The 27,922-nt window shown below is 39.4% G+C and overlaps 1 protein-coding gene and 1 pseudogene across 1 annotated transcript in view; one reads left to right on the forward strand and one right to left on the reverse strand.

Moving 5' to 3' along the window:
- Positions 1-27,922, forward strand: part of Taf4b (TATA-box binding protein associated factor 4b) — a 103,941-nt gene that overhangs the window by 18,463 nt on the left and 57,556 nt on the right. The window contains exons 3-9 of the mRNA XM_051163179.1: positions 2,747-2,854; positions 6,157-6,318; positions 6,406-6,528; positions 9,587-9,676; positions 14,538-15,140; positions 22,499-22,631; positions 23,277-23,385. Of these exons, the coding sequence (XP_051019136.1) occupies positions 2,747-2,854; positions 6,157-6,318; positions 6,406-6,528; positions 9,587-9,676; positions 14,538-15,140; positions 22,499-22,631; positions 23,277-23,385 (1,328 nt within the window). The remainder of the gene's footprint in view (positions 1-2,746; positions 2,855-6,156; positions 6,319-6,405; positions 6,529-9,586; positions 9,677-14,537; positions 15,141-22,498; positions 22,632-23,276; positions 23,386-27,922) is intronic.
- On the reverse strand, positions 11,936-12,218 carry LOC127204226 (ATP synthase subunit f, mitochondrial-like; annotated as a pseudogene).

Consider the following 27,922-nt stretch of genomic DNA (forward strand, 5'->3'; position numbering starts at 1 on the left):
CGTATGCAATATGTGTGTGGCTGTGTGCCTGCATGTGTGTTCCTGTGCGTATGCAATATGTGTGTGGCTGTGTGCCTGCATGTGTGTTCCTGTGCGTATGCAATATGTGTGTGGCTGTGTGCCTGCATGTGTGTTCCTGTGCGTATGCTATATGTGTGTGGCTGTGTGCCTGCATGTGTGTTCCTGTGCGTATGCTATATGTGTGTGGCTGTGTGCCTGCATGTGTGTTCCTGTGCGTATGCTATATGTGTGTGGCTGTGTGCCTGCATGTGTGTTCCTGTGCGTATGCAATATGTGTGTGGCTGTGTGCCTGCATGTGTGTTCCTGTGCGTATGCAATATGTGTGTGGCTGTGTGCCTGCATGTGTGTTCCTGTGCGTATGCTATATGTGTGTGGCTGTGTGCCTGCATGTGTGTTCCTGTGCGTATGCAATATGTGTGTGGCTGTGTGCCTGCATGTGTGTTCCTGTGTGTATGCTATATGTGTGTGGCTGTGTGCCTGCATGTGTGTTCCTGTGTGTATGCTATATGTGTGTGGCTGTGTGCCTGCATGTGTGCTCCTGTGCGTATGCAATATGTGTGTGGCTGTGTGCCTGCATGTGTGTTCCTGTGCGTATGCTATATGTGTGTGGCTGTGTGCCTGCATGTGTGTTCCTGTGCGTATGCAATATGTGTGTGGCTGTGTGCCTGCATGTGTGTTCCTGTGCGTATGCTATATGTGTGTGGCTGTGTGCCTGCATGTGTGTTCCTGTGTGTATGCTATATGTGTGTGGCTGTGTGCCTGCATGTGTGTTCCTGTGCGTATGCAATATGTGTGTGGCTGTGTGCCTGCATGTGTGTTCCTGTGCGTATGCTATATGTGTGTGGCTGTGTGCCTGCATGTGTGTTCCTGTGCGTATGCAATATGTGTGTGGCTGTGTGCCTGCATGTGTGTTCCTGTGCGTATGCAATATGTGTGTGGCTGTGTGCCTGCATGTGTGTTCCTGTGCGTATGCAATATGTGTGTGGCTGTGTTCCTGCAAGTGTGTTCCTGTGCGTATGCTATATGTGTGTGGCTATGTGCCTGCATGTGTGCTCCTGTGCGTATGCAGGACAGAGGCTGATACTCACTGTCTATCTTCCTTAGTTGCTCTTCAGTTTTTTTTTCTGAGGCAGGTTTTTCATTGAACCTGGAAGTCACAGATGATCAGCAACCTCCCAGGATACTCCTGTCAATGCCTCCCCCAGCAACCCCTCACCTATTTTGTTTTATTTTTACTTTTACATGGTGTTGGGGTCTGAACTCAGGTCTTCATGCTTATGAAACAAGCACTTTACTGCGTGATCCGTCTCTTCATCTCTTTCATTTTAAATTTGTAGTTAGTAAGACTGCTTTTTATAGTATTTGTTTTCATCCATACATTATAGAAGTTACTTCTATGTAATACAGCAATCTGTTTTAATATTTCATTAGTTTTGCCTTGTTTGAAGTAACTTTTATGTAGGTGTTTATATGTAATTGAAATTTAGTTTGTGTCAATGATTTTTTAAAAAATATTCTTATGAACATTTTTATTTAACTGGAAAGTGCGGGTGTTAGGGATGTATTTAGTTGGTAAAGTACTTGTAGCCCAAGCCTGAGGATTTGGGTTTGATCTCCACCACTCACTGTATGCAAGGTGCACCGGTAAGTATAGCACCAAAGTGAAGAGGGTTCCCAGGGCTTGCTGGCCGTTGGTGGAGCCAAACTCAGCCGCTTCAGGTTCAGTGAGAGAGAGAGTAACTGAGGTGACATCCAATGTCAAAGGTTGACTGTCTTCCTTCCTCTTTTCCTCCTTCCTTTTCTCCTTTTACCTTACCGTTATATGTGTTTGTTTTGTGTGTGTGTGGGGGGGGTAGTGTGCATGCCATGGCTGCCCTTGTGGATGTCAGAGAGCAACTTTCAGAAGTCACTTCTTTTATCAGGATGGAACTCAGATCATCAGACTTGCTTGTCATTATCATCTTGCTTGTCCTACTTCCAATTTTGATACTGGTTGCTCAATTAGTTATTTTCTCTGTCAGTATTCCATTTTCCTTCTAATTTGGCTTAGCTATGGGTTAACAGATTTTTTGTTTATAATTAAATATTAAATAAGAGTCTTTTCTGTATGACAAATCAAGTTTAAGATTTTATTTTTTACTTTCTTATTATTGTGTGTATGAGTGTGGGTGCATATATGCTACAGTGCTTATGAGGAGGGCAGAGGACCACTGTTAGGACTCAGTTCTGTCTTTTCACCATGGGTTCTGGTGCTCATAATCATATTGTTAGACTGTATGGCAAGATGTTTATTCTCTGGCCCAAGTTGAAGATTTTTATTGCTCAATGTTGTAGAACTTACTTAATTGGAAAATTAACATAAAAGAAAAGGTTATTTTATGAATCAGTTGCCTTCTTTTAAGAAATGTCAGCTAACCAACTCACCAGTTAAGCTGATAGTATAGGATGTTCATAAGATACAGTGTATACCAAATAAACTTGCTAAAAGTCTTTTTACTTTGCCTTCAATACTGGTGATTTAAAATGACTAATATTAATGGTGTTTGGTTACATGTTCCTTAAGGCAGAGACAGGTAGAACCCTGTGGGTTCCAGGACAACTTGGTCTGTGTATTGAGGTCTAGACCAGCCAAGGCTGCATAGTGCGACTTTTTCTTAAAGAATAATAAGTAAATAAACAAAATGACTAGTATCGATAACTATGTCATCTTTTCCTTTTCCCCAAGAATTCTAGCTCACAATTAATGAAGACAGTAACAGTGGCGCCTGTTAAAAATTTGACACAGATAGGAACTACTGTGGCAACCACTGTCTCCAGTACTTCCTCAGGACAAGTAAGTGGGGTGTGTGTGTGTGTGTGTGTGTGTGTGTGTGTGTGTGTGTGTGTGTGCGCATACTGGCTGTTTGCTCACTATTATTCAATTATTTCTTGCCAGATATTTAAGTATCTGTGTGTTGTTGAAGGCATATAATATATGATGATGCTTATTAGACTGTGAACTGTTGGAGAAGCAGAAATAAGAGAACATGCTATCTGTTATTATCAGACATTCATTGCATAGTATGTTAAGTAATATAAATACATCTAATAACCATGTATTGCAGTCTGCAGAAGGAGGTGCTAAATAAGAATTTGGTAGATACGTTATTTGTTAGGAATCAATACTTGTAAAGAGAAGAATAAATTCAACCTAGATTCAAAGTTGATAAAGGTTTCGGCCAACCTAATGAAGAACACTGGAGCATATATATCTCGTCAGCGTTGTCCTCCTGTGAGTCAACATTGTCTACCAAGCTTTATTGGACTCTACTGGGAAAACTGTACTTTTGTGCAAAGTCTCTTCTTTGCAGCAGAGGCCAAATTAATGAACTGATAACTGAAAGCCATCCAATAGCATTCTAGCAGCCAGGACAGAACAAACCTCTCCTTGCAAGGGTTCATTAAAATTTACATCTTATGTCACTTGTATGTATATTTATACATGATTTAGACAACTGTTCTGGGATGCCAGTAGGCTTCTTTCCTGTAGAAACAAAGAGGTTAAAAGTAACATGTCGGTTCTCCCATTTCCCCCCCCGCCCCCGCCCCGATACTACTCACATTCTTGCCTACTGGCTATGCTGGTCTTGAGAGTTGCCTATTAGTAGGCTTTCCCCTCTTAGGGATTTATGTGGACTATATATTTTTGCCCTACACTGGGTTTTCTGTTTTTCTCCACTTGTAACAGAATAGCACAGATTGAATAATTTGCAACGAACAGAAGTTTGTTTGACTCATAATTCTAGAGATGGGAAGTCTAAGATTATGTTGTCAGTATACGGGAGAGCCTTATCCTATGGCAGAGATATCATAGCAAAAGCGCATGGTGTCCCAGGAGGAGGAGAGCCAAAATAGAGAAGGAGAGTGACGGAGCTGAACTTAACCTTTTTATTAGGGTGCTTCTCCTAAGAATGAACCTCACTCCTGTAATAGCAGCCTTAATCCATCTACAGTCAAAAAGTACTCATGTACTGATCATTTCTTAACGGTCTCATTTCTTTCTTTCTTTTTTTCTTTCTTTTTTTAAAGATTCATTTACTTATTAAGTATAATGTTTCTGCCTGCATGTATACCTGCATGACAGGTCACCAGATCTCATTATAGATGGTTGTGAGCTACCATGTGTTTGCTGGGAATTGAACTCAGGACCTTTGGAAGAGCAGCCAGTGCTCTTAACCTCTGATCCATCTCTGTAGTCCAAGGTCTCATTTCTTGATACCACTATAATCACAATTATATTTCAACATGAGTTTTAGAAGCGATATTCAAACTACAGGGACCTCTATTATGTGATAGCAACTCTACATCTTTCAGATAATGAGAATTAATCACCCCTCTCAAGGTTCAGACTCATCTTTCTTGCTGTTCGGTGGACATAGAGCCGGGTGGCAGCTATAGTATCTGGTCTCCTAAGGGAAATGTGTCCCTTGTGAGCAGAAATTGAAAGCACAGAGTCCTCAGAAGGATTCAGAAGCTACGTCATAGGACTTGTCTCTAGACACTGTGGAGGGTTCAGACTGGGGAAGAACTCATTTGGATGCTGAAATTGAAGCTTTCTGTTTATCTAATGAAATGGGACTGATATTAGTTGTAATTCTTACTTTAAAATTAGTTGCAATTTTTCCTTTAAATTTTTTTATTTTTAAACTTTTAAAATATTATTCTTTTAAAAAATTATTGCCTGCATATATGTATGTGTACTATGTATGTTCCTGTTGCTATGGATGCTAGAAGAGAGGGTTGAACCACCTGTAATGAGAGTTAGAGACAGCTGTGAGCCACCTTCTGTGTGCTGGGAATTGAACCTAGGTCCTCTGGGAGAGCAGCAAGTGGTCTTAATCTTAGCTATCTCTCCAGGACCTTAATTTTACCTCTTTTGCTCAGAATTTCATCATCAGTTATAATCACTATTCATTAATATTTTAAGTTTATTTCCCATTTTACCAGGATATTCTGTCTGATATATGTACCAGTTTCTCTGAAGGGAAAGTTTCGGTATCCACGCACTTATCTTGACTTGTACAGAAGAAAAAAAAAAAACTTTTCTTAAGGAGAATGCAAACATTTTGATAATGTTGTAATGTTTAGTCTCCTCTGTGCGTACTATTCACTCTATCCCATTTTTCTTCGGTTATATAACTTTTAGATAGTTGTTGCTTTATGTGTGGTTCTCTAATTTCATACCATAGCTTATAGTTTTTATGTTAAGTTTTCTGTCCTGCAGGTGGTGCTAGAATCACACTACCTCATTCTAATACATGTAGAAGTTAATGAAATTCCTTGTAGCGTGGAAATAAGACATCCATCTCTTATAATGCTGTTTTACGTACTCTGATGGAGTACTTAAGATTAGTATAGCCGAGTCTATGAAAATTAGCTGATAACTGTTTCATACTAAAGAAAAAAAAAAGGAAGTTTATAGAAAGTATGAAGATTTGCTGTTACAAATACATTTTAGAGAATGCAAATGTAAGAGAGAGAGAGAGAGAGAGAGAGAGTATGTGTGTGTAGTCTTGTATGCTCACTTATGCATGCATGAGTGTTAAATAAAGTTTTCCACAATTGCTCTCTACCTTATTGTTTTAGAGGTTCTCACTGAGCCTGGAGCTTGCCATTTATCCTAGAATGGCTGTCCAGCGAGGAGTCTTCCACCCTGAGATTAACCTAACTCCACCCCACAAGCCCCGGGATGTCTGGGGTGTACTACCATGTCCAGCTTTTATGTGGGTGCTGAAGATCAGAACTTAATACCTTACTCAGCATCTTCCCAGCTCCATTAATATCTATTTTCATTAATATTTTAAGGACTTTTTTGTGTGACACTGTTTTTTATAGACCACCCTAGGGACAGTAAATTATATTCCTATTTTTGCTTTTGCAGCTGGGAATCAGTGTTAGAAGATTAAGTAACTTGCTGGTTATTAATATGGTGGTAGATGACAATGAAGAGTAGAAGGATGGCTGAGCGTGAGCCGCAGACCTGCCTCAGACCATCACCTGAAAGCAGCGAGGTCAAAGTTCATTCCTAGTCCTTGCGGTGTAAAGTGTCTATGGGGTATCATAGCAGTATACATTTAACCTTTAATTTAATTTCAGTCTGTGGCTGTACCAAGCAGTGTTGTCACGGTTACTCCTGCTAAGCCGGTGAATACTGTATCTGTCCTGAAGCCACCAGGTTTGGGAATATTATCTACTCCTTCAAATGACTCCAATCTCAAAGCAGAGACCTCAGTAGCTGCTCAGACTAGTCTTTCTCCGGTAAACTTTCACTTATATCTTATATACAGTTCCTTGCTATGTTCTAATTCCCGTTTACTAACATTTGTGATTATTTTTCTATATCAGGCAGTGCTAGAAAATGTGAAAAAATGTAAAAACTTCCTTTCAATGTTAATAAAACTAGCATGTAGTGGATCACAGTCTCCAGAAATGGGGCGGAATGTGAAGAAGCTGGTGGAACAACTTTTGGTAAGTTGGTAGTGTATAGTTTTACAAATTTAATGACAGCCCAGAGGAAATGTTTTAAATGGGAAATAGTGATGTTTTAATGAGATTTAAGTATATTAGTTAAATATACTTCGCTTTATTAAAACATTGTAATTACTACATATAGAAAAGTAAATCTTAAAAAAAAAAAAAAAAAAAGAAAAGTAAATCTTTAATATGCTTTTTTATTTGATTTTTTTCGAGACAGGGTTGCTCTGTGTAACAGCCCTTGTCTTAGACTCACTTTCTAGACCAGGTTGGCCTTGACTTCACAGAGATCCACCTACCTCTGCTTCCCAAGTGCTGGGATTAAAGACGTGCGCCACCACACCTGGCAATATGTTTAATTTTTATCATATCTAAGATAAACATGATATTTTGAATAGGTTTTTTTTTGTTTTTTGTTTTTTTTTTGAGACAGGGTTTCTCTGTGTGGCCTTGGCTGTCCTGGACTCACTTTGTAGACCAGGCTGGCCTCGAACTCACAGCGATCTGCCTGCCTTTGCCTCCCGAGTGCTGGGATTAAAGGCGTGTGCCACTACCGCCCAGCTTTGAATAGTTATTTTTATGCCAATCTTTTTATGTATATTTTGTAGACAGATATCAAGTTATTAAACTCATTAAATAATCCTTTTTAGTTTAAGATCTATTTATCTAAGACCAGCAAACAGCAGATCTCAAATATTTTGGTAGGGGATACCTTGATATTCTTTTTTTTTTTTTTTAAAAAAAACAGAGTTAATTCACTTTATTTTTCTTGTATAAGAAGCCCTATGTCGTAGCCACAGCCAGAGCCTGAGTCCTCTGAACAGACTCTGGTGTGGGTTTTCACAAGATGATCGGTGAATTCCTGATAAGGAGACTTGGTGAACACAGTTTCTTTGCAGAGTCGGGTGCCAAGTAGATGTAGGTCTTAGAGATGGCATCAAAAGCGACATTAGCAAAGTTGCCCAGGGTGGTACTACATCCCCTGGCTGATGTGTAGCAGTCATCAATACCAGCCATCATCAGTAGCTTCTTGAGCACAGGAGCAGAGACAATGCCAGTGCCTCTTGGGGTAGGGATGAGAAACACCAAAATAGAGCCACAGTGGCCTGTCACCTTGCGTGGAACAGTGTGTGGGTTGCCAATCTTGTTCCCCTAGTAGCCTCTCCTCATAGGGATGATGGGAAGCTTGGCCAAGATGATGGCCCCTCGGATAGCAGCTACCCCCTTGTGTGTGTGGCTGGTGGCACGTGTACTTGTGTACATGCCGTACACAGATGCCAGAAGAGGCACCAGGGATCCTTCTGTATCACTCTGCTTCTTGTTCTTTGAGGCAGAATCTCTCACTGAACCTAGAGTTCATGGTTTTTGGCTAGACTGGCAGCCAGCATGCCCTGTAATCTTGTTTCTGTCCGAATAGCACTGGGGTTACTGGTGCCTGAGAGATTATACCCGATTGTTGTGCTAATGTTGAGCTCCAAAATCATAGCCTCCTCTCCAGTCCCCTCAGCAATCTTTTAAGAAAAGCTTTAAATTCTAGGACGCTATCAGCTTCAGAAAAAATAGTTATACATTTTCCAGAATTGTCATTTTTTAGATTGAGAAATTCAGTTTCTTCAAGATAGGGTTTTTCTGTGTAGCCCTGGCTATCCTGGAATTCGTCACTCCGTAGAACAGGCTGGCCTTGAACTCTTAGAGATCCACCTATCTCTGCCTCCCAAGTGCTGGGACTAAAGATGTGTGCCACCACCACCTGGTGAGAATTCTAGTTTTTAATCATTGATAACAAATTCTATGTTTTTGAGAAAGATGGCTACCAAATATCCAAGTACAAGTGAAGGAAGGAAAGAAAGATAGGTAAGCAAGCATGGCAGTACACTGCTGGTTTGGCTAGTGCTTCACGCACAGCAATTTTCCTCTATTATTTTCTTGGTTGTGCTGTAGACATGATATATGTTGGTACACAATATTAAACTATTTTGCAGTGAAGCATTCTGATATGATAGAATTGGCTTTCTCTTTGTCTTAATGTGAAAAATTTTCCTCTTTAAAATTCCTTTTATTTTTTTGCCTACATCTATGTCTATGCACCACAAAAGGGCATCTGTTCCCCTGAGGCTGGAGTGATAGATAGTTGGATAGTTGTGAGCTGCCCTGTGGGTGCTGGGGTTCCCCTGGAGGAGCAGCCAGTGCTCTTTAATTGCTGAGCCATCTCTTCAGCCCTTCTTTTTAATCACAAGTGCACAGCAGTACGCTGAGGACTGGCTCCATCTGTCATTGACTTCTTAGCAGTAGTTCTAAGATAACTTTACACTATTAGTGTAAATCTCAGCACAGTGACCCCCCTCTCCCTCCCACCACAAGATCCCTGAAATGTGTATAGTAGAAAATAATTAAGGGTTCATTGTTTCTTTAGAACTATTACAAATTTGCAATAATATTTCAAAAGTTAAATCTTAGGCTTACTAGGGTAATTTAAAATTTGAAGAAACAAAAGTTTCACAATTAGCTCTTCTCACTTTGTATATGGGAATCTTTTTCATAAAGACAATAATATCTTCACTGTATTCTCTGGTTGGACATGTATATTACTTATTGTTCATTTAGTTCTCTGGTGACGTGAGATAAAAAGGCCTTGTAAAGATGGGATTTACCACTTATTAAAAACTTGCCTGTAAGCCAGGTGGTGGCGCACGCGTTTATTCCCAGCACTTGGGAGGCAGAGGCAGGTGAATCTCTGTGAGTTCAAGGCCACCCTGGTCTACAGAGAGTTCCAGGACAGCCAAGCCTAAACAGAGAAACCTTGCCTCAAAACAAACAAACAAAATGTTGTCTACAATTATGAATTAAGTACCTCACCTTTTATGTTGTGAATTCATTTAATTTTAAGAGACTGGCTTACTACAGTCTCTGCTGGCCTTCAGGGCCTAGGCTAAAGTGATCCTCTTGGGCCAGCATTCTGAGTAGCTGGCTCACAGGCATTTATCACTGTACCCAGTTTTGTTTCTTAAAATATTTGTTGATCTAAAACTATCTGCTTTCTCTCCTTCCTTAGGATGCAGAAATTGAAGCAGAAGAGTTTACTAGGAAACTATATATCGAACTCAAGTCTGCACCTCAGCCGCACCTTGTTCCTTTTCTTAAGGTAGGGATGCTTTTCTTTGGAGAAATTTTTGGGTTAAATTACTTGTTTAAATGGAAATCAGTATGAAGAAACTAATGAGAGAAACCTTAGCACTTTTATGAAGTATAAGGCAGCATTCATAGCATTGACTTGCACAGTTTAGAAAACAGGCATAACAATAACTAAAACTTTATTTGCATTTAGATATTTGGGTAGGAGGAGGGGCATATATCACATGCATGGAGGGCAGAGGACTTGTATGAGTAGGTTTTCTTCTTTCCCACGGAGCCTCATGGTATAGAAGTCTGGTTGCCAGGTTTGGTGGCAAACACATTTACCCACTGAGCCATTCCATTGGTCCCTCTAGGAATAATATCCTGTTCATGAATGTAACTTGATGTCTTGATGTTGTCTAATGTTTATATTGGAATATAATCAAAGATTTTTATTTTTAGGTTTTTTGTGTATGTAAGTGTGTGTGTGTGTGTGTGTGTGTGTGTGTGTGTGTTGAAGAGGCTTGAAATTATAAAGTCATGAACGACTCAGGACTGTATGCAGTGAGTTAAAAGTTTGCTGTATAAATACTGAAGTCATAGACTGAAGAGTTGGCTCTTAAGAATGTTGGAGTAATGGTCCAGGGGAGACAAAAGGCAGTTCATAGGGAAGACGTGCTCTGTGTGTGAAGGGTGAGTGGGAAGGTGGTGAGAATACCCTATTGTCATGAGGATATTTAAACACTAGTAACTCTTTCTGAGTGAGTGACTGAATTGGTGGATACAGGTTGTGATAAGAAGGATCAGAGAAACTGAGAAAGTATTAGTTAGCCAGAGACTTAGCCTTAGGGTAGGAAAAATTGAAAAATTAGTGAACTACCTAGTATTTAATTTTTAAAGCATAAATAAAATGAGATTTGCTCTTTGTACATCTAGAGCCATAGCTAGGATTAGGCAGATTATTCTAGAATGTGAGGTTCTATTTGTGAAATGACCCATGGCCATGGTTTGAATGCATTGGCCTACTTAATTGAGATAGTAGAGACATTACCTTTAAGGCCCCTACATTGCTAAGGTGTTTTCGTTGTAGGTGCTGTTCATAGCAGTGATGTTCTACTTAGTCCATTGATGTTTTGCCCCTATTGGATGTACTGTGAGGGAGAAGGAGGAAAATTGATGACTGTCTATGTGACAGATGATGTCAATCAGCTTTCCATTATAACAATAAATGTTGAGGTGATGAACTTTTAAAGAAAAAGGCATATTTTGGCTCACAGATTTTAGGGTTTCCATTTTGTGATTGGCTTGCCTATGGCATTAGCTATGACAACACATCATGACAACAGCATGTGATAAAATCCAACTGCTCTTGGTTGGTGCCATAATTGAGATGTAATATGAATGAATTAATAAATTTTTAAAAAATACATTAAAAAATCCAACTGCTCATCACATAGCCTGGAAGTGAAAGAAAAAGAAGAGACAAGGGTCCTACAGTCCCATTAATAGCATATCCCAGAGGTCTTAAGATGAGGTCTCACATTGGTACCTACTATTGGTACTTTTCCATAGTGTGAAGCCACAATGAATGATATAATGTCCATTCGTTATTATATGACCTTTTGAGAATAGATGCCAGGTAGTATTTCCTTTCTATTTCAGAGAATACAAGAACCATTTAAATTGTCTTCTTTTTTTATTTTATGAGTGTTTTGTCTGCATGTATGTAAAAATACAATATATGTGTGTGTGGTGTCCCAGGAGGTCAAAAGGTGTTAGAACCACTATAACTGGAGTTATGGATAATTGTAAGTTGGCATGTGAGTGGCTGGGAACCAAACTTGGATTGCCTCTAAGAGAATAAATACTTTTAACCACTGAGCAATTGATGCAGCCCTTTCTCTATTTGCAAAGATTTATTTTCTGTGTATATGTCCATTTGAGTATACCATGTGTGTGTGGGTACCCTCAGAGGTCAAAAGTGGCCTTCTCATACCCTGGAGATGGAGTTACTAGTGATTTGAGCCACCCAGTGGATACTGAGAATTGAACTGGGGTCCTCTGGAAACTACTACAAATTCTTAACTGCTGAATCATCTCTCTGTCTCTATCTCTATATCTCTCTGTCTCTGTCTGTCTGACTATCCCCCCCCCCCCCAAGTCAGTCACCTTTTATTGGACACTAGTTCTCAGGATATGAAAATTCAGTCACAGTTGAATTCTTCATGGATGGACTGGGGCAGGCAGTTATGCTCAGGCACGTAGTACCCTCCACGATGACCCCTCTTCAGTGGTACTTCTGTTGCCACTCATGTTTGAGTTCCTTGTAAGAAAAGCAGTAGCTGAAACCACATAGGCTGCCAGCACTGTGGTAATCCCTGAGATGCTGCCTTCCTAATGTTGATGTACTTGTTGTAATAGCAGTCATAATCTCTCTGGAAGGTCCTGCAGTCCCACTGGGGGTGAAATTCCCCATCAGTATCCAGCTTGGCAGCTCTCCAAGTTTAACCTCCATGAGATCCTTTTCCTTCAGTGGCATGAGCAATGCCATTTGCAGTCCTGGTGTCTGCAAAACCTGAGTCTTCTCATTAGCAGGTTTTTTGTTTGTTTGTTTGTTTTTTTTTTTTCTTCTTTTTCTGGTTCATTTGTTTTTTGAGGCAGTGTTTCTCTGCGTAGCCCTGGCTGTCTTGGAACTCGCACTGTAGACCAGGCTGTCCTCAAACTGAGAGATCTATAGGTTTCCATATGCCTTTTATATATGTCCTTCGTTCTCATTATCCCCCTCTCCATATTCTCTCTTCCTTTTCCCTACTAAATCCTCTCCCTATTTTTTCTTTTATGTAGACCTTGCGAAGATAATCATGGCTGGAATCCATGTTCCACACCCATCTCCCTTCCTCTGGTGCTATAACAGTCTTTCCCCCACTTCTGTGCTACTCCGTGGGCCTTGAAGGGGCCTATACATGTCTCACCATTGCCTTTAACAGCTACTCATCCTTAGCACTTTGACCAACTATTAGTCTCTGCAGTTATGACTGACCATCGCAAAAAGAAGCTGGTTGATCACCTCTATAGCAGAACTGCCATTGTTGTCGTAGTGGGTGTCTCCTGCCTGGCTGGTGGTCTTGGTACATACAGAGTCTACATAAAGTCTTTGACTTTTCTCTCAAGTGGCCTAAATAGTACATCTAAGGACTATGATGGTTACCAACAGGCTGGAGCTTCCAGCCCAGTTTCAACTTGGTTTTTCTTTGTTTTATGACCCTAGCATAGGACATCCTCAGTAATAGGGCCTTATTATTTAGGCCCAGTGAGCAACTAGCAGCAGTGGTGATTCCTTATATTGTTTTGGAACCTTGGGACTCTCTGACCAACAACTTGAAGCAGTAGCCCACTCCTGGCAATGAGAAGGTTATTTAATGACCTTCATTCTAACTCTTACTGGTTTTTGATCATGACAGTAGCAGGGTCTCAAAAATTCATCACCAAGCATTGGGTTTGTGTCTTTCCATACATTGTTAGTTTTAGTTGACTCTCTCCCCCTCCTCGCTTATCTTCGTTCCTCTCCTTTCTTAAATCTTTCTATCCCCTAGTGTTGCCCGCTTTGTATCATGTGTGCCAGTATTTGATTAGTACTAGTACAATTGCCCCTCCCCCCCCTTAAAGGGTTTTTGTTTTTGTTTTGGTAGTATTGGGAATTGAACCTAAGGCTTTGAACTCTAGTATCTTAGCTAAGTTCACTAACTTTTTTGTTGTTGTTTTTGTTGTTTGTTTGTTTGTTTGAGACAGGGTTTCTCTGTATATCCTTGGTTGTCCTGGACTCACTTTGTAGACCAGGCTGGCCTCGAACTCACAGTGACCCACCTTCCTCTGCCTCCCGAGTGCTGGGATTAAAGGCGTGCGCCACCAACACCCAGCAAGTTCACTAACTTTTTTCTTTTTCTCTTCTTTGTTTCTTTTCTTTCTTTCTGGACAGAATCTAATGCATCCTAGAATGGCTTCAAACTGTGTAGCCAAAGATAACCTTGAACTCATGTTAGAAATGTGCACCACCATACCCCAGCTTAAATTCAATCTTTTTAAAATCAAACTTACTTGTTTAGAATTTGGGCTGATACTTGTTGTCAGACCACACTACCTGTAAGTTACCACATGTTACTGTGAAGAGTTTGTGCTTTGTATCTGCTTTTTTTCCTTCCTCTCTTTGAGACACAGTTTCCTTGTGTAGTCCTGCCTGTTCTGGAACTTCTCTGTAGACCAGACTAGCCTCTTCCTCCTGAGTGCTGCAGTTAAAGCCATGCACCACCACAGCCTGACTGATCTGCTTTCTAAGGACCTGTGGATCCTCTTTTCATTTTTTTAACTTGATATCTCCTGGCATCACCAAGAGAGTTTGGGTGTTAAATGCTTCATAGAGACAATGGATTTGTCATGTCAGCTTAATCCTGATTATGATTAAGAGACAACTAAATACACACTTTTACTGTCTGTTTAACTCTCATTACTTTAACATTTTTTCCCAATTAGGTTTTCTTGAGAACTTACACTGTTTCAACAAAATGGCCTAGATTCTTCTGTGTTATAATCTTATACATACTAAAGTAATAATAATCTGCTTATGGGGCTGGAGAGATAGCTCAGTGGTTAAGAGCACTGCTCTTCCAAAGGACCCAGGTTCAATTCCCAGCCACACATGGCAGCTCACAAACTGTCTGTAATTCCAGTTCCAATGGTTCTGACACCCTCACACTAAAATAAAATTAAATAAATTAAAAAAATAATCTGCTTATCAGCTTAGATGAGTAGAGAGTAGTATGCTACCGTGTTCTATTTTATCAAGTTGACCATTGACAAGTTACCTGTGTCTTCCTTTCCTCTGTTGTTTCTAGAAGAGTGTGGTTGCCTTAAGACAGCTTCTTCCTAACTCCCAGAGCTTCATTGAGAGCTGTGTTAAGGAAATTTCTGGTGAGGTGGTCATTGCCTCTTGTACCACAAGGACAACAGCTTCTCCTGTGGTGACAAGTACAGTTTCTCCAGTCCTTGTCTCTGGAGCAACAGCAGCCAGAACTTCATCTGTTCAACAGACTCTGAGTCCACTTGCTGGTCCAGGAGGAGCAAACACTGGAGTTGTGACACTGCATTCTGTGGCCCCAGCTGCTGCAGCAGGAAATACAACAGCTCCAACTATTCTGCTTCAGACTTCAAAACCACTTCCAACATCAGTTCCAAGTACAATGACGGCAGCCTCCCTTCAGCCTGAGAAGCCGGCTGTGTCTGGGGCAGCAGTGACGCTGGCCCTTCCATCAGGAACTTTTGGAGAAACATCAGCTGCACCGCTTTGTCTTCCATCTGTGAAGCCTGTCAGTACCTCTGCTGGGACCAAACCTGACAAACCTGTCATTGGCACTCCAGTCCAGATCAAAGTTGCACAGCCAAGTGCCCTCCTTCCACACTCAGCTGCCATTCCACAGGCAGTCACAGTCAAGCAGCTAGTGAGTACTGTTTCATTTCTTCCTCACTTACTTACTCAAAAAAATTTCAGACATTAAGAAAATTCCAAGACTTTGTATACTTCCCAGATTTGGCTAATTGAAATCCTTTTAGCCTCAGTTGTTCAAATTCCCTCTCCAAAGTTGCATAGACAAACTCACACATAGTTTTTACTGACTGAACATTTGAGAGTTATGGAAGTCATGACTGTGTATTTCAAACATTTTACGACTATTTGTCCCTTCCCTTCCTGTGCCTTCTCCTTCTGCCTTTCTTCTGTTTCAGAACTAGGGATTGTGGAAGAGTGCCTTAAGCATTCTGGGCAACCATTTTACCACTGAGTTACATCATTGGCCTTTTAAAACATTTTAAAATTTGAGACTAAGTTACCTAGGTTGGCCTTAAGTTTGCAATCTTGGGAATACATGATTTTCCCCTCCTCTGTGACTATGTGTATCTCTAATGAAAAGGATGATTTTTAAGTTAACATAGCCAAACTTGTCACACATGAGACATCGGTATATTTATTAGTTTACCAATATTATTCTTTTTATTAAAAATACTTTTTTTAAAACTTTTTTGTTTTATGTGTATGTTTTGCCTGCATGCATGTATGCACGGAACTCACATAGATTCTCTTCCCTCTAATTCCTAAGTGTTGAGGTTACATTATCGTAATAATTTAAATGCCTGGTCTAGTTATTTGATGGATGTCTCTTTGTTTTATGTTATTATTTCAGAATTACATTTAGACTAAACATTTTTTGCGAGATATTACATAGGTGTAATCACCTTACTCATTATGATGACCTTTTTTAAGATTGAAAATTGAAACTAGGACCTTGCATATTCTGGGCAAGTGTTCTATCTGTCATTGAGCTATATAACCCCAGCCCTTTGTGACACTTTCTCTGTGTCTGCCTGTCTATCTGTCTCTCGTGTCTCATGTTCTCTCTCTCTCTCTCTCTCTCTCTCTTTCTCTCCTGTGTGTGTGCGTGTGTGCACACTTGTGTATGAAGTCAGACATTGACAGTGGGTTTCTCCTGGATTGCTTTCTATCTTATTTTTTAAAAAAGATTTGTGCATGTGTGTGCGTGTGAATGTATGCTATCTGTTTTCTGGTACCCGAAGTGGCCAGAAGTGGGAGCTGGAATTGCCTGCAGTTGTAAGCCTCCTGGTGTGAAAATGGACTTTGGGGTCTCTGGAAGAGCAGAAAACACTTCTAACAACAGCGCTATCTCTCCATCCCCTTTACAGTGTATACCTCCTGTTTCTCCAGTGTTGGATTTATAGTTGTGCTCTGCTATTCCCCACATTAAAAAAAAAAAGAATTTATTTATTAATTATGTATATAGTACTCTACCTGCATGCCAGAAGAGGGCACCAGATCACATTATGGATAGTTGTGAGCCACCCTGTGGTTGCTGGGAATTGAACTCAGGACCTCTGGAAGAGCAGTCAATGCTCTTAACCTCTGAGCCATCTCTCCAGCCCCCGTCCTCAGCTTTTATGTTTGTGCTGGGAGCACTATTCACAGAACCATTCCCCCAGGACCTTTTTCCCTTTTCTTTTAAAACAAGCACTCACTTGTTGTCAAGTTGACCTTGAACTTGCAATCCTTCTGCCTCATCCTACCAGGTAACTAGTGGTATAGGCCAGTGCCATTGGGTGTGGCTTTTGTTTTTGCTTCTAATATTAAAAAATAAAATATTAAGTAAGGGAGAGAGTGAAGGGGTATTTTTTCTTATTCCTGGTATGTTCAATAGATCGTTTGATAGAAGAAGAGAATTTTAGTTACTTATTTATTAGACATGCAGAATTTTCTATTTTATTCAGGCAGTATGGTGTATTTTCTAACCTGTTAACAATCATTGAAAACACAGGCAACCTGTTATATTTAATTAGAACGAGCCTTTACCTGGAGCGTGGCAGATAGTTACCTTCTAAACTATCTTTAACTCCCAGCCCCATCTCATGCTACCTCCAACCCATGATCCCAAAATACCTGCTAATGTTCTCATGTCTTTGTCCACGCAGACCCAGCCATATGCCCCTTTCCCACGCTAACCCATGGCGTTGGCCCTTTTCCTTTTCCTCCAATCCTGTCTTCTTCCTCCTCGTCCTCCCTTGTGGTCTCTCTTTCCCAAGATTCTCTCTGCTGAAAGCCCTTGAAACTTCACTCCGCACCTTCCTTCTGTCTTGCCCAGCTATATTTATTCAGACAATCAGGGAGACAAGATCCAGGGTAGTAACTGGGTCTTGGAGCCAGTAATTAGCATCAGAATACATCAGACTAACCTCCAACACATTTTCTTTCTTTCTTTCTTTCTTTCTTTCTTTCTTTCTTTCTTTCTTTCTTTCTTTCTTTCTTTCTTTCTTTCTTGAGACAGGGTTCCACTGTGTATGCCTAGCCGTTCTGGAACTCACTATGGAGTGGCTGGCCTCAAACTCACAGAGCCTCACTTGCCTCTGCCTCCTGAGTGCTGGGATTAAAGTTGTGTGCCACCCCCCAGAATGAAACATTCTTAAAATTAATGATTCTTCAATATTGTTCAGGGCAGTAAGATTGGGAACCAAAGAATTTGAGGAACTACTCCAGGGAAAGGCCTCTCTTTGGCAGAACTGAGTAGAAACAGAATCTTCTCCACTGGTCATTATTATTAAGTCGGTGCTAATCTTTTTGATTGCCTAAAATCATACTTTGTCACTTGCATAGATTTTTAGAAAAAGTGTATCATTAATCTGTTACGGATTTAAAGCTAATTTTATGATGAAGAAAAGGCAAAGAAAAAAACAAAAAAACTAAGAATCTAGATATACTAAATTACCTAACTGGAAAGAACTGCCTGTTTCTTAGAATCCTGAAGCAGAAAGCTGCTGGTGATAATATTTTGAAAGGATGTATTTCTTATAAGTTTGACATATTATTTACTGGAAATCATTAGAATTGCATGAAACGTATAACAGAAAATCTAATGATAAACCTTAAGGTGCTTTTTTTCCTCCTATTTTTATTCTTTTAAAAAAATATTGGGGTGGAGAGATAGCTCAGAGGTTAAGAGCACTGATTGCTTTTCCAGGGCTCCTGAGTTCAATTTGCAGCAACTACATGGTGGCTTACAACCATCTATAAAGTGATCTGATGCTCTCTTCTGGTATGAAGGTGTATATGTAGGCAGAGCACTGTATACTAATTAAAAAAAATAAATACATCTTTAAAAAATATATAAATTCTGCCTTCATATGTGTTTTTGTTTGTTTGTTTGTTTCTGAGACAGGGTTTCTCTGTGTAGCCTTGGCTGTCCTGGACTCACTTTGTAGACCAGGCTGGCCTGGAACTCACAGAGATCCACCTGCCTCTGCCTCTCTGAGTGCTGGGATTGCAGGAGTGTGCCACTGCGCCCGGCTTCTTGTTCAGTTTCTTTTAGGTGTAAGCTTTTTATTTTGTACTAAGTACTTGAAATGCAAACCTATTTAGTAGTTCCAGGAGTTTCTGTAAGAATTCAATTCTTATAAATGGCTAATTTTACTAGCTCTTCTTTTTGTCTGTAGTAACTAGGTACTCAAAGTAAATACTAAACTTATTATTTTACCCCTAACTTTTTTGTATAGAAACAATCAGGTGATTTTTCTTACTGTCTATGGATTTTGATCTAGTTAATTTTTTCTGGCAGTTGAAGAACTGAAAGTCAGGAGCACTCTCCAATGAAGGAGGTAGCAGCAGAGAAAATTCACTACAAACAGGAGCAGATAGAATCAGCAGGTGAAGAAAGGCTTTTGTTGAGGGTGAGGACACACACCACACACACCGAGAGAAAAGTAGAGGGGGAACCTGGGAAGCTGGGATTCCAGTCTGTTCTCCAGGGCTGAGGCTTCAAGTCTCTGAAGAGTCTTCTTTATGACTCAGGGGAAGAGGGATGGGATGTCTGATGGCTTCACAACTGTTGTGGGATGAGTCCTGCTTTGACCTTGTTGAGTCAGTGCATCTGCCTGAGGCCTTCAGGGGAGAGAAGCCCCCTTAGAAGTTCATCATCTTTATTACCTAGCCTGGCCTGTCTCCCTAGCTCCTTATCAGGGACTCTAACTCCTAGTCCCTCAATTTGATGCTTGAAGTTTTCTTTTAGATATTTGTGTAAAACTTTTATTCAATTGAATAAAAGTTAAATTTCAGTTTTAACTAGCAAAACTATTTTACTTCAGAAAAATTGTATTTTCAGTCCGTTCATTTTTAAAATTTAAATTTCTACAATTAATTTTACCAGATGAAATTAAAATTATAAACCTACAGAATTTGCAAGCAAAATTCAAGAATGAGAAAGTTAATTAAAAATCCCTGGCCTCTGAAGTCATGTCCATAAGGAGGCTCTTTGATGCTTATCATCTTCTTTGAGGTCGGCTGGGTGTTGTCAGGAGTTAACTTGTCTTGTCGAAGAAATTTAGGATTGTAAGAACAGCTTTAAATGCCATATTTTGTGTGTCTCTGAGGCTTTTCAATTATTTTACCTCATATATTGATAGAGTCATATCTATCTGTTAGCCTTAGGCTATATATTCTTGTGTAAAAATCTGCCAAGTATTTGACATGCCCATGTTTTGTATCAATATACTAAATTCTATAGCCATGACTTAGACATAACCTTCATTATAAGTAACAATTAAAGCCTTGAGTTAAGGAGTAGGTTCAGTCATCTAGCTTTTGTTCTGTTCTCCCTAGCTTTTTTTCTGTCTTCCCTCTATGTTCCTAAATATAATAGCCACTGGGCAAAATGTCCTCGTTCCTGCTACAAACAGAATCTGCCTAAAAATGGGCTACTTAGATGCAGGAAGAGTCGGCGGAGGCACTCTGCCAAGTCAGGGTAAGCAAGTCCTCAATAGTTACTGCCCTGCGAACAAGTCTGGCAGAGATATTAGGCCAGAAAGCTGAAGATGAGGCTCCAACGATATAAAGTGTTTTGGGTGACTGGTCAGGCAGTAAACTGTCTTAAGTCAATTTGTACATTTTGGAAGCTGCTAACCCACACTGCTGGTTCACTCAGGAATTTAAGTTTTATTCCTTCTCAAGTCTCTGAGGGGCATTGAAGACAAGATAGTATAGTTTTACCACCAAGTTTAGTTGGATAGGGAACAAGATCGTTTTAGATCAAGATAAAGAAGTTAAGCTATTAGAGTTGAGATAGGATAGATATTCAATCTCATTCGGAAACTTAGACCCAACAAGACAGGAAAAACACTTCAAAGGAGACGAATGCAGATGGCCAAGTCACTATGAATGTAACATGTATAGAACTCATTATTCTCATGATTGTGACATGGTGCTCCCTGCTGTATGTAGTTTGTCTTATACGTGTGTAATAAAATAAAAGTATATTTTTAAAAAAATCTCTAGCCTCTTTATCGTTCCTCAAGGAAGGCAGATAATTTTGGAGAGTAAACTGAATATTTTATAGAGATGGAAGAACAGAGCTACAGGGAGAAGTATGGAGATCCTTTTCTTCGTTATCAGTCTGAATGTATAAGGTGTATTACTAAATAAACTTTAACCCTGAGTCCTTATCGGGACTTCAGATTATGCACAATCTCCACTCCACTGAGATACAGTTTTTCTTTAAGAGTTCTTTTCTAGCCTGACTTTGTGGTTCAGGTCTATGACTCTAGTTACTTAGGATGCTGAGGCAGAAGAGTCATACGGTTTAAGCCCACCTAAGCTATGTAGTTTGACACTCTGTCTCAAAAACAAAACACACACACACAACTTTTCTCTTATCAAAGAATGATGGCAGTTGAATCATTCTTTCTTATATATTTTATTGGTAGGAGATCTCTATTCTCGAAGAGTGATAGCAATTGAATTATTTTATTCTCTTTACTCTCTAAGGAGACACTAGAATGCTTTGTGTTTCTTATTACTCCCCCCCCCCTTACTATGCAGCCCTTACTGTCCTGTACAGTAAGGTGTGTAGATTCCTCAGTGCTAAGGAATGTGTGCTACCATGCCTTGCTTACTGTATTTCTTTTTTAGTTGCACACATTTGATTTGCACATTTTAATTATAGACAATTATAACATAGAGTAAATTGTTTTTGTAAATTTTTATTCAGAAGCATGTCTCTTGGGCAGACGATCACTCTTTATAATAAATACAGAGTAACTTAAGAACTTGTAATTATCTCCCTATCAGTAGCTGGCCCAGATACATGACGACTGTTCTTCTTTGAAGGGAGAATGTGACACTCTGCTTTTCTGTCTTTTCTTTGAAGCTAACAGTAATAATCTCGTTAGCACTTTAATTTCTCTTCCTTTATCCCCATCCACTACTGTATTTCTGCACCCATTACTTGAGCGAACAGCACTTTCTGATGTTTTTAGGATGACATTTAAAAAAATAGTATATAAAAGTCTTTCTCTTTTGTAGTCATATTTTGAAATATTATGAATAAGAAGGTATTTCTTAGGTTGTTTTAAAATAATTAGGAAGTGGGTAAAAGGTGTAGGTGAAACATGATTATGTAAGAATTAATCATTGTTTAATCTGGGTAGTGGTATAAAAGGTTTCATTTTGTTCTCTATACTTTTGCATGTGTTTAAAAGCTTCCATGATAAATTAAGAAATAAACATAAAGTTGGAAAGATGGCTCAGAGGTTAAGAACACGATCTGCCCTTCCAGAGGTTCTGAGTTCAATTCCCAGCAACCAAATGGTGGCTCACAACCATTTATAATGGGATCTGATACCCTCTTCTGGTGTGCAGGCGTACATTCAGGCCGAGCACTGTATATAGTGATGATGATGAAGAAGAAGAAGAAGAAATAAATCTTAAAAAAAGGAAGGAAGAAAGAAAAGAAAAGAAAAAAGCCTGTAATCCTAGCACTCAGAGAGGCTGAGCCAGCCAGGCGGATCTCTGAGATCGAGGCCAGCCTGGTCTTCAAAATGAGTTCAGGACAGCCAAGGCTACACAGAGAAACTCTGTCTTGGAAAGCAAACAAACAAACAAACAAACAAGAAAAACAGTTATGAAATGTAGATTTTTTTCCTTAAATTTGAATTCTTCTGTAAAAATAATATTAATTTGTGTGATAATGTTTTTCTCTTTTGAACAAGATAACTTGACTACATACAAATTAAACTAGGTGTAGTAGTATACCCCCAAATCCTAACATTGGGAAGCTGAGGTGGGAGGGTCCCCGCGACTCAGAGCCTATCCTAGAGATCTTGTCTCAATAAAATAAAAAATCTAAATTTGAAGGAGGCATTCTTACTGTGGTAGATAGACAGATAACAGCAAACTATTAAAAATGGAAGCTCTTGTTCATCGCTAAAGCATGCTTTCTTGAGTGACTATAACCATCTCTCATTGTTTCAGGTAGTCCAGCAGCCTTCAGGAGGCAGCGCAAACCAGGTGACCACCATTCCCCATTCCTCACCATTGACCACTCAGAAATGTGGGCAGAAGATGACAGTGAGCACTGTAATGCCTGCTAGTAAGTTTCCTCCATGTACGTGCTGCGCTCAGCTTCTGGAGCATGGCAGGGCTTGCACTTGACTAATAAGAGAAGTTTAAGAGAAGATGGATAGCTGTTATGTTTACATAAACATTACATACATTTAGGGGTATACATTGTTTTGAAATAAATACTGTTTATAAGACATTCTAACAGTAAATATGTGTTAATATATAACAATATAATAAAATATTACATTTTAGTCGCTTTTTGAGAGCATGACTTTATAATGATGCTAATTCTAAAGACAATTAGAGCCTACATAAAAACATAATCTAGAAATCCCCCCTCCCCACCTCCCCCACACACAAGACAGTTTCTCTGTGTAACAGCCCTGGCTGTCCTGGAACTAGCTCTTTGTAGACTAGGCTGACCTTGGACTCCCGGAGACCTGCCTGCAGGGATTAAAGGCATGCTCCACCATGCCTGGCTAGAGATCTTTATAAGATGATTTCTTATGCATGGGTTACATTCACCAGCCTATTTAAATTCAAACATAATTCTGAGCAGCTTAAGATAGTTTTTGATTATTTCATATTACTGAAAATGTTCTGAATTTTTCCTAATGTGACATGATTCACATTCTATCTCTCTCTCTCTCTCACATTCTACCTTTTCCTTCTTGTTTTGTTTTTACAGCTTCTATCATAAAACAAATTACTTTGCCTGGAAATAAAATTCTGTCTCTTCAAGCTCAAACACCTCTTCAGAACAGTAGAATAAAAGAAAATGGAGCCACCGGTTTCAGGTAAAGAAAAAAAATCAGTAGTTAAAACTTGGTCCAATGTGTGAATGTAAACTTTTAGGGGAAAAGATGGTGAAGAATTATAATGTCTAAACAAACAGCTATCCATGCCTGTAACACATTCTAAAAGAGACAAAACTGGTTGGATTCCTAGCACCCTTTTGGGATTCATCACCTGTAACTTGAGTTCCAGTGGATCAGTGCCCTCTTCTGGCCTCCATAGGTACCACACACGCATACCGTTCACAGGCATACATGCGGGCAAAACAACCATATACATTAAAAGTTTTTAATTGTATTTTACTGAATATAATTTGTAAACACCAGACATAAATCATACATATATTTTCAGTGGATTTTGAAAAACCTATTTAATATTAGTCTAGATTCCGGTACTAACCATGTCCAGTATCACCTTCATATACCCTTCAAATTATTTACCTCTGTCCTCTGCTTCTGGCCAGTCCCTGTTCTTAGGCCTGTCACTGCAGATAGCAGGTCACATTTGTCTATTATTGAACTTTATATGTTTATATATACACATAATATATAAATATTATTACAGTTGTCTTTTATTTCTAATTTGCTTCTATAGTTTCAGGTTATGGCAGTTAGGAGTATTCTGAAAATATTAAATGTAAAATTCTAGAAATAATCCATACATTTTCAATGTCTCACTCTGAATAGTATGGTGAAGTCTAGTGCAATCATGTTCAACAGGTGAATCATCCTTTTGTCCAGTGTGTCTAGAATTGATAGGGTACCCCATATTGATTGGTCAGTTGGTAGCCACCCCAATTATCAAATGAGTCGTAGTGCTTGTGTTCAGGCAGTTGAAGGCGAGGCTGTGTCACAGTGCCTATGATGCCCTCTTCATCTTACTACGTAGGCGTTGTGTCTTCTATTCATATCATCATAAAAGGGTTGAGTACAGGTTATTTTGAGGACTGAGAAAGAAGACATTAAACTCTAACTGAAGTATATTGTTATACTATTTAGTAATTAACCTTACTGTTAAAATACAATGTATCTGTTCGGCTTGTGAAACCAGTAACTAATACAAAGAGACTGAAACATAATTCAAAGCTGCAAGCACTACACTTGGCCAGAATCTAAGCTGCTACCTTTTTAACAATAAACTAACATAAACTACTCTAATTCTCATAACGTACATATATCCTAAGCACTTGCCAATCTGATCATTCCTGGGCCACTTCTCTCCTCTAACTCCCTTCAACTGTCAACTGTCAACCTTCAGTTCTCCTCTATCAGCTGTCCACTCCCGGCTCCTCCTCTTCTCCAGGAAGTCCTGCTTTCCACTTCCCATCCTCCTACCCAGCTGGTTGGCTAAATAGCACTTTATTGATAGTTGTAATATCCACTCAAAACATTCCTCCACAATTCTCCCTTTTAGTCTAATTATAAAAAGAACCTTTTACCTATACATTTATTACAACAATATACAATATACACACACAAGAACCACAGAACAATCGTTACGTTCATGCTATACTCATAATGTTTTGCTGTCTTCAACCCCATCAGAGACTTGAGAAGGAATAAAATTAATTATCTGAGTGAACAGAGAGTGCAGGCTAACACCTTCCAAAATGAAAAAATGACAGCAACGCTTGGCTGCCTGAGCTGAACAGTCACTCAAAACTCTCTTAATACGTTCGAGCATCATCTTCAGCTTTCTGGTCCAGTATGTCTGACAGGCATTTGTGAAGCAGGGACTCTTGAGGACTTGCCTACCCTGTCTTGGCAGAGTTTGGCCCTCAGCTCCACCTGTATCTAAGCTTGCCCATTTCGGGCAGAATTCTGTCTGTGGCAGAAAACAAGGACATTTTGCCCAGTGGCTGGTTTGCCACATCTGAAGCCATCTCCATAAGGAGATTCCTCAGTGCTCATTACCTTCTTTGAGGCAGGCTGGGTGTTGCCAGGAGTCAACCTGTCTCATTTTCAAAGAATCCTCAAAACAATTAAAAAAAAAAATCTTTAAATGCCATATTCTGTAGGTCTCTGAGGTTTTTGAAGACCTTATCTAAATATTTTATCTTATCTATCTATTGAACCTAGGATGTATATTCTTGTGATAAAATTGAATAGTACAATGAATTAAAATAAACTGATTTTACATCAATATATAATATTCTAAAGCAATGAATTAAAAATAACTTTGTGAGTAACAAATAAGGCCTTAAGTTGAAGAATAGATTCAATAATCAACTTTTTGTCTAATCATCCCTATATATTTCTATATTTTCAGAGAAAAATCCCTGAATCCAATCTCGTTCTCTATCTGATTAAGACCAATAATAACATAACCAACTCCCTGTAAAAATTACACCCATAGCCCAAAATCTTACCCAACCCTCCTTAAGGGAAATGGGACGTCATTCTCTTAAGGCTTTTTCTAGCTAATTTGAGACAAATAATACCTATGTAGGGGCCCAAATAAAAATTGGGAAAATAGTTAAACAAGCTACAGATAGCATTTGTGGTGCAGTCTCTAAATATTGACAAATTCGGGCTTAATGAAGGTCCTGTGTGGGACAGTTGCAAATGCTGGGCCAAGTAGAATCAGGAGCTTCCTTTGAAGCTGTGCTGGGAGCTGTTCTTTCTCATAATGAACAGCAACCGAAGTGCTTATGGATGGAACATGAAGAATTCAGGATGTCAGCCTATCAGTATGCTGGAGGATGAATCCTCTTGGGTCTGATCCAGCATCAGTGTTTGGTACTTTTGTTCTGAAAATATATAATTTCTGACAAGCATTATAAATTTGTAAAACTATAAATGCATGAGGTGTGCAGGATGCACAGAACAATCGAGGCTGGTTCTGTAGTTTGAGTTCATGTACGTATAGACTGACTTAAGTTATCAGTCTCCCTTTCATCCAGGTCTGTTTTATTTTGACCTCTTTTAAAGAGGAAGTATAATATTACCATTACCAAGGAACATATAATCATTATTTAATTGATTTCAAAACAAGATTGTATAGTTCTAAATGTCCTTCTCTAGGCACAAAGGCGCCTGATGTATATAAGTCAGGCCGCTACCTGCCTCCTGGGAAAATGTGTCCCGTTTTAGAGACAAGCCAGTTGCCCCGAGCACAAGAAAAGGCATTAAGCTTAAACCTTTTATGTATATGAATTGTAGCCTTTGAGTTTTGGGGATCTAACTAAACTGACATGTACTTTGTCATCCTAAGTCCTCTTTGTCTTTTTTGCATCTGGTGTGACCATCACCTGTCCCCTGTGAACGTAGCTCACATTTAGAGGGATAAGCCGGCTGCTAGAGCAGTTACACTTCAACTCGGCGTACAAAGGGTTTTCAATGTGGGAGGCATGCAGTTTGCATGTTTGTCTCCCCGCCCAACCTTGGTCCTTACATAGACCAACAGAATATATCTCCTAGGCCAATTACCCTTTGGCACCAGTTCTCCCAATGGAAGCTCCACTTTTAAGGAGATTGGCTGGCCTGTTTAGAGCAGTGACATTTCCTTACATAAACCTAAAATTGATGTGTATCCATCGTTTAGATTAGTAAGGACATATAATCTATTGTTAAGACAAAGGAACATACTTAGTAAATTTAAGGAAAAATTTGTCAGTTTAAATCCTAGGCTGTCTCTGCAAGTAACTTAATTTATCATCAGGGGGTCATCCCCTGACCCCCTGACTTTGTGTGGAGACTAGCCTAGTCTAGAACTCACAGAGATCCACCTGTCTTTTTCTCCATTGTGTTAAGATTAAAGGTGTGTGCCACCACCACCCTGCACAAATATTTCATCTCAATTCTAGTCATAATCCACAGAAATCTCAAATAAAATTCAAAATTTAACAAAAAATTCTAAGTCTTGGGTCAGTTGTGCCAATTTAGGCTTCAGTCAGTGAAGCCCTGGCCACCATTCTTTTGAATTTAGTTATTGCCAGTTCGCATAGGTGGAACCTTTCCAGAGAGAGCTGACAAACACCTTGGAGCTAGTAAGTTCTGAATTTCAGCCGCTATCAACTCTAAGGAAAAGTTTGGTACCTTCTTCCCTTCTCATTGTTGGTAACTTAACCTGGCATCTCTCAGCTTTCTGCCTTTCTCCCTGAACACAAAAGCAACAAACAAACAAACAAACAAACAAAAAACAAAAACAAACAAAAAGCCAAAAAGGATCCAAGAGCCTTCTGCCATAGCAACTTGGAGAGGAACCATTGCAGTATCTTTTTTTTTTTTTTTTTTTTCAGTATCTATTTTATTATTTGGGTTACCTCTTAGGGAGCTATTACCCTCACCAAACTATAACAAAGTATCCTTTTTCAAGGGTATAGGTACACTAAATTTGTTGGGTGCCAATTTGTTACAATAAAATGTAAATGAAATGTTCGGCCTATGAAGCCAGTAACTGCCACAAAGAGACTGAACCTTAATTCAAAGCTGCAAGCACTACTGCTGGGTGGAATCTAAACTGCTACTTTTTTTTTTTTTTAACAATAAGCTAATCCTCATAACGTACATATATCCCAAGCACTAGTCAATCTGAACC

This window comes from Acomys russatus, chromosome 20, assembly GCF_903995435.1.
Source record: "Acomys russatus chromosome 20, mAcoRus1.1, whole genome shotgun sequence".
Classification (NCBI taxonomy): domain Eukaryota; kingdom Metazoa; phylum Chordata; class Mammalia; order Rodentia; family Muridae; genus Acomys; species Acomys russatus.